The 7,611-nt window shown below is 31.5% G+C and overlaps 1 protein-coding gene across 7 annotated transcripts in view; it reads right to left on the minus strand.

The window, feature by feature from the left end:
• Nucleotides 1-400: 400 nt before the first annotated feature.
• LOC105127203 (uncharacterized) overlaps nt 401-7,611 on the minus strand; it is a 12,809-nt gene continuing 5,598 nt past the window's right edge. For 2 of the 7 annotated variants that reach the window (XM_011028397.1, XM_011028391.1), the window contains exons 3-5: nt 6,623-6,844; nt 594-831; nt 401-514 (exon numbers count right to left, since the gene is read on the minus strand). In XM_011028397.1, coding sequence (XP_011026699.1) covers nt 655-831; nt 6,623-6,844 — 399 coding nt within the window. In that variant the 3' untranslated portion in view covers nt 401-514; nt 594-654. Of the gene's footprint in view, nt 515-588; nt 832-6,622; nt 6,845-6,953; nt 7,091-7,611 lie in introns of those variants that run through there. The other 5 variants (XM_011028398.1, XM_011028395.1, XM_011028392.1 and 2 more) reach the window with 5 other exon arrangements.

Raw genomic sequence — 7,611 nt, forward strand, 5'->3', positions numbered from 1 at the left:
ATTATTTTTTCAAAATATGTCGTTTGTTCTGGGCTTGTATTTTCAACCAAAATATGCTTGGTTTAACAGCAGTTAATGTTAGGCAATTTCTATGTTTTTTATTAATTATCTTTCAACCGCAAAAATTGTGTGAAATCCATGCAAAATAAATTGATTTTTTTCTTTATCAAACTGGTACAAACTATATTTTAATTAAAATCCAATCACAACTGCGTAAACAAACAAGCTCGAACTAGTTCATGACTAAAAGGCCAACGGGGGAGCTAGAGAGCCGGAGTGGTATACCTATCGGCGTTCATCACAATTATTTTTTCAAAATATGTCGTTTGTTCTGGGCTTGTATTTTCAACCAAAATATGCTTGGTTTAACAGCAGTTAATGTTAGGCAAAGGAACCATTATTTTCAATCAAATACCTGCAAAGCCAATTTTTTAAATATCCACACAATGACAAACTTTTTTGTACAGTGCTTATCAAACAGGATTAAACAAGTTCAACACTTCTTAAATTCAATGTTTGTGATAATGTTAAGCAAATTTTGCTTGTTACCTTTGCATGCTTCTTCTTCAGGTTTTTCATTTTATAAATTCAATGCTTGTGATAACGTTAAGCAAATTTTGCTTGTTACCTTTTCATGCTTCTTCTTCAGGTTTTTCATTTTATGATCATTTGGCATAAAAGTTCAATTTTGTTGCTGCTCACCATAAAACGATGCTTCAGTTCAGCAATGTCATTGAAGGACTGGTTTGCCTTGGATGGCAGCCTAACGTCCCCGTCGGCGTTTGGGAACAACATAGCATACTGCGCCACATTAAGATGGTTAGATCCCACCTGTAAGAAAAGAGATCATAGCATCATCCAAAAGTCTAGAAATATACTTAACGATGTCAATTCCATCAATTCCATATGGTGACTATAATAAGATATACTTTTATCAGAAAAACGCAGCCATCAATACATTTTACTTGCGGAATCCACAAGGGTTTTAATGGCTATATCAGCATGCAAATGTTATCCCCATAAATCATTACAGACACATTAAGGTAATTCATCCTCACTCGTAATCACCCCTATATTTTCTTCTTCTTTTTCTATGCAGACATTACATCTTATCAGAATTATTCACACTTAGTACCAAATCTACAAGAATTGTGTTCCTTCTATGTAAATTATCATTAGATTCTAAGCAACATTACTAAATTATTGATATCAGGATGTTAAATACTACTGATCATTCTAATCTAAATCTTTTAAGATGACAAATATTAAAAGAGAGATATAACAATATTCAAATGATGTTTTCAACAACTCTTTAAATTTTCAAATTCTTTTAAGCTTTTTTATAATGTTACCAATCTAACAATAAGTACTTCAACTTTGTATCCAATAAATAGCTTGTAATATAGTTTATTTTGCCAAACAGTCCTCAACTAAGTAACGTGAACATTCTTTGGTTAGTACAGACAGTTGTCATGCATTAACCCTAATAGTTCTCCTCTTGCGGAAAAGAAGATTTCATAAATATACCAATTTTGATTAATTTATAGTCAATTCAGCCGATTTATTAAGAATAAGGAACTCTCAAACTTGCAGCAAAAGAATATCTACATGTGAGTTAAAATCTTTTATCAAGTGAAGAACGTTGAAAATCATGATATCATAGTTCAATAACGACTATTAGGTGACGTGGCAGAAAACTCAATTAGATTGCTACTACAATTCAAAATCTTTAATCATTATATGAAGCTTGAAAAATAGTTTTATTAACCATTTCAATCCAGACACTAAAATTCTCAAATGAAATTATTTTAAAAAAAATACAAGTCAAAGAGTGGTAAACTGCAAACGAGAGCATATAATAAGAACTAAAAGAGTAAAGCATAAAAAAACAAAAATAGTGAAAATAAATAAAGCTTTAAATCTATAAGTTGGTTAAAATAAAGTAAAACAGTTTATAGTAAATGAATGACGTCATGCTATTTAATAAGAGGGCATTTTATTAAGTATAAAAAAACCCAGAAAATTAAAAGATCAACTTAGTAAAGAAAAAAAATTGATATTAAAATCCCAACATGATAAGACGGTGAATTATTTAGTCATTTATTAATAATATTACAGATTAAATATTTGGCCATATTTAAAGTCAAAATCATTCTTGAAATGACAATTTATCTCAATATCATCTAATTTGTCAAAAATAAAAATCCCTTATCACTAAAATAAAAACTCTTCCACACATCACCTCAAGTTTTTGAGTTGCCTAAGACTGCTCAAACTTCACATAAAAGTATGCTTTCACATGATATATCATGTTTATCAATTCATATTATCAATTTAATTTATACTAGAAGAAAATAGATACTCTCAGTCATAAGCTTGAAATGTTGATTTAAAGGTATCCATTACTTAATAATCATTTCTTTGAGTTTGTGTTGATATAGGTTCATTATCATTTATATCATCTCAAGGATATTTGATATGTCTTAAAGTTGCGTGAAACTCATGGTTATATTGATGGGACTTTTGCTTCAAGATTTGTCTTAAATGTTAATTTATTGTGGCTCAAATCTTTTTAAGAACTAATTTAAGTCTTAAAACCAACTTATTATACTCAAGAACTAGCTCCAAAATTCCTAGAAACATTTTGTGTTCGCTTAAAAAGCCTAAGGTCTCTAGTAAACAAGATGACAATACCAAACACAATTCATAAAACTTCTAATAAACTACATGACATGTGTTAAACAAGTTGATCATACTAAATACAAATTCTAAAAATAACTACTAAACTAGACAACCATGTCAAACACAATGCATCGGACAATTGGTAAACCAAGTGACCTATTTTTCTAGAAGTGAACAGCCTTTTGTAAATCTTGTGAGCTGAAAGTTATCATTATCTCATGTGTACAAGTGTGTGAGACTTGTACATAACATGTACTTACATCAAAAAATTAATTAGCTTATCCTTACAAAAAAAATTGAATTTAAAATATTCTTGTTATCTTTGTTACTAAAAACAAATAAGACAAGCTTGCTAAACACTTCACACGACCACCCTTGCTCTACACTTAACATACTTTCTTACTTTATCTAGCTTAAACCATCTAGCATACCAAACTTCTCATAATTTAAAAATTCTAGACTACTCATTCTATCTCAAAACAACTAATTAGCCATATTTTTCTATTAAAAGGCATTTTCTTTTACCTTTACAACTTGATACAATCACTGGGCAATTATTATTGTCTTGACATAATTATATTCTTTTAACTTTGAGCTTACCTTTAATCATTCTCCAATCTTATTGGTGAGTGTTGTTTTCATTTTTTTTTATAAGTGAAAAATCTTGTTAAATATTTGTGCAAGTGTCAAACCACTATAAAATCCATGCATAATCTCTCTTCCTTATTTTTATTTATTTTTTTCTATTATTACGTTGCATTTGTTGTGTTTATGTGTTGGAAATGATGGTTTCAAAAAACCAAAACTGTGAGGTTAGTTTCTAGAACACCTGATTTACCTTCAGTCTTAGATGCTTCGATATTTTATTTGGTTGTGGAGCAACGACTCTAAGAGTTAAGATCATGTTATTTACGGGACAAAGCTTGACAAAAGCTCCTTTTATATGAGAAAAATTACGCATATTAGAAGGTTATAATTAGCACATTCCTAAAGTAATGTGATATTGAACTTTGAAATATTGTAAAGAAAGGTATATTGGACCCGCCAAAACTGATATTGGATGAGAACATTATTCCTAAAATTATTAGTAAGTGACATGTTAGACAAGTAAGAAATCATAGTTGTAATGCAAACGCATAAATGAATTCTTTTATGTTTTATCTAACAAAGAGTTCACTAGGGTAAAAAATCACAAGACAACTCAAAAGATATGGAAGTTGTTTGAGGTTACTCATGAAAAGTCGAGCCAAGTTAAAGACTCTAGATTGATGTCTCACTAGAGAGTATGGATTATTGAGCATGAGATTATTAAGCATGAGACATTAGGTAAAATCATTACCAAAGAGAGAATGGTTGGCAAAATTTTAAGGTCATTTACCTTGAGTTTGGGAGCTAAAAGTCATGGCAATAAAGGAATTCAAGAACCTTTAAATGGTTCGCTAATAGGACATGAAGAAAAGATTAAGGATCTCGAAGTAAATGAAAATATTCCAAAAAAAACTATCGCTTTGAAGTCTACATGGCTACACAAATGGGATAATGAAAGTAGTAGTGATGATAATGAGGCCATTACATTGATTACTAGGAGATTAGTCAAGTTTTTGAACAAGAAAAGGTATGAAAACCATAGGGACTTCAAAGGTTATTCAAGCAAGAGGGATCTTATCAATTGCTTTGATTACAAAAAGTCAAGTCATGTGAAATATGATTTTCCTAATGCAAACAAGAAAGGGAAGCATGACATAAACAAAAAAAATATGAAAAAAAGGAAATAAATGCTGCTACATTAAATGATGATGATGATGATGATATACAAGTTATATGTAATAACGTGTGTTAATTGGAAAAGCAGGTGAAATCTCATTCAAACCCAAAAATGTTGTATCAACATCTTAATCACTCTAGTCATTACATTTAGACCTATTTGGTTCAATGCGGATAACTAGTCTTGGTGGTTATAATTATATATTTATCATCAAAGATAATTATTCAAGATATATAAAAGTTTTGTTTCTTTCCCACAAGGGTAAGACACTTTAAGCTTTCTTGAAATTTACAAAAGTGTTTAAAATGAAAAAGACCTTGTGATTTTGAAAATTAGGAGTGACTATGGTGGAAAATCTGATAGTATTGCCTTTGAAAAATCATATATTGAAAATATTTTTATTCATGAGTTTTCAACACCAAGAACTCCATAGTAAAATGGAGTTGCTAAGAGGAAAAAATAGTCACTTCAAGAAGAACTATGTGTAAAAAGTATGGCCTACCTTAATATTTTTAGGTGGAAACCTTTAGTACTTTATGTTATGTTTTTAAATTGAGTTCTTATTAGATCTATTCTACATAAAATGCCTTATGAGATTTGGTTTAAGAGAACTCAATATTTCTTACTTTCAAGTTTTTCACTCAAAATGTTTCATACTTGATACAAAACAAAACTTGGGAAAGTTTGATGCTAAATTCGATGATAGTATTTTTCTTAAATATTCCACTACTAGTAAAACATAATTGGTTTATAAGAGAAGGATTCTTATTATATAGGAACCAATGCATGTATTGTTTTTATTAATCTAACCCTTTTGATGAGAGAAATGATAAAGGAACATTGATAGAGGTTGATCTTTATAAGTTGAACATAAATAAACCTCATGGGGATGCATTGCAGAATGACAAATCCATGGAAGAACTTCAAATTGCTCAAAACAAAGACAACCAATAAATTGATGTGTGAGCGTCTTGTGTTCTTCCAAATGCTATAAAGAATTTAAGACCACAAGATGACATCATTGGAGATATTTCAAATATGTTCAAACTAAATTTGCTATAGTGAATCACGTCGATAATGTTTGTTTCATCTCCCTTCTTGAAGCTAAAACTTGTGATGATGCCTTGAAAAATGAGTATTAAATACTTGTCATGTAACAGAAACTCAATCAATATAAGAGAAGACAAGCCTTGGAAACTATTTCCTAGACCCTAGATCCAAGGCTAACAAAATTATTGAAACAAAATAGGTCTTTAGAAACAAACTTGACGAGTCTGAAAATGTGGTTCGTAAAAAGATAGGTTTGGTGGCTCAAGGTTACAACTAAGGAGGAGTAGATTTTAATGGGGACCAGGAATCAATTTTTAGATGAAAATTTATACTCATGTTACTTGCATTTACTTGTTTCAAAGATTTCAACTTTTTTTCAAATAAACGTTACAGAGTACATTTTTTTTAATGGTTTTATCATATATGAGATTTATGTTGAGCTGCTTCCAGGTTTTGAAAATCATTCCTTTCCAAATTTTATGAGATTTTATATGGTCTCAGGCAATTTCCCAGGGAAGAATATGATGTGTTAATTGAGAAATGTCATATGGATGTTTATCTGGAATTGTCATCCGACATGTAATATGTCGTGTTTTTTAAGATTCTGTCTGGGTCGGCAGCTCAGCAGCTCTTTAACTATTTCAAATCATGTTTTGTGTGAGCTAGTTGATAGGATCGTTTGACCTAGCGGTGGACATAAGAATGATATCAGCTGGTCTTATATTTGGATGATGAAATCTCTAGCATTATTGCCTTGTATTTGTTGTGTGGTGGTTTGATATTGAACAGGATTTATGAATGTTGTTGAGTTTTTTGAGTTAGTTTGAAATGAATTGAAATTGTAAGATTAGTTTTTATAGCATCTAATTCACCCCTCTTATATGCTTCAGGGATTCATGAAAAACAACCTTCCATGCATGAACCAATGATAGTCCTACCAGTTTACAAGCATGACCTAAGCATCTTAATTATAGCTGGATTAAGTGGGAAGATGAAGCACATAATTTACCGCAACTTAAATTAGTATGTCTAAATTTTGATTTACTCCGCACGTGATAAAGCATATTATGCTTCCATTAAACAAAATAAGGAGAGAAATTGAAAGGAAGACGGAGAGAAACGCACCATCAGGCTTTGGAATGATGGCTCTTGACACAATGCTTCCACAAGGTTTTCTTGAACGGTGATTGTTTTGTTCAGCGAAACGCAAAGTTCAGTTTTCTGAATTTCGATGCCATCCTGCCTAAGTTGCAACTTCTGCTTTAAGATGTCATTTCCACTCTTGATCTTCTCATTTTCTTCAACAATAGCACGTAGCAAATGCACCATCCCTTTTGATTCCCTCTTCTATCAAAATCAAGACAACACAATGAAAGCAATGGAGGAAAAAAGCAAAAATGAGGTCCTTTTTGCTCCTCGATCAAGAGCTATGGCTAACGCTAAAATTTGTTATTACCTTCACACGTTTCCCACACTTGCTTGCTTTTCTCTTTTTCACTTTCTGCTCTGGTGAAACTCCAGCAACAGTCCTTTCTCCACCTTGCAGCAGGTTCATGGGGTTTTCATTCAATATCAATATGCAAGTATTGAGCAAGATTGAAAGAACAAAAAACAAAAAATAGGCATTGAAGAGATTTCCAGCAAAATAAGGAATTTGGATGCAATAGACGGACTCCCATAGATGCCATCAGGAAGCCACGCAAAAACAAAGCTAATCCCATCCCACAAAAACAAAGAATATTAGTTAAAATAAATAACATGATAAAGTGCACATGATAATGCACGTAGTATCCAACTCTCACCCAAGGTCAAGCACTTATGAGTCAAGGACCAGTAGGCTTCTAGCTAGGTGGGACTCATACCAACCTCGCTCCTTCGAGGAGAAGGTTGAGTGGTTCGAATAGGGATTCAGTCTCTGTTTGTACTCAAGAAGAGGTCAAAGTTAATCCTTCAGCTTTTCAGAAGAGGCTAGCTTAATCGCTTTTGTAGTTTTCTAGAACAAGCATCTCTTGATGTTGTCAGCTAATTACCAACTTCTATTGCTAATCCTCTAACTGTAAGCAATAAGGTTCTATCCATGGAAAGAAGAAGAAGAAACTTATGAGTGAAAACAA

Source organism: Populus euphratica, unplaced genomic scaffold (assembly GCF_000495115.2).
Source record: "Populus euphratica unplaced genomic scaffold, PopEup_1.0 scaffold7.1, whole genome shotgun sequence".
NCBI classification, from domain to species: domain Eukaryota; kingdom Viridiplantae; phylum Streptophyta; class Magnoliopsida; order Malpighiales; family Salicaceae; genus Populus; species Populus euphratica.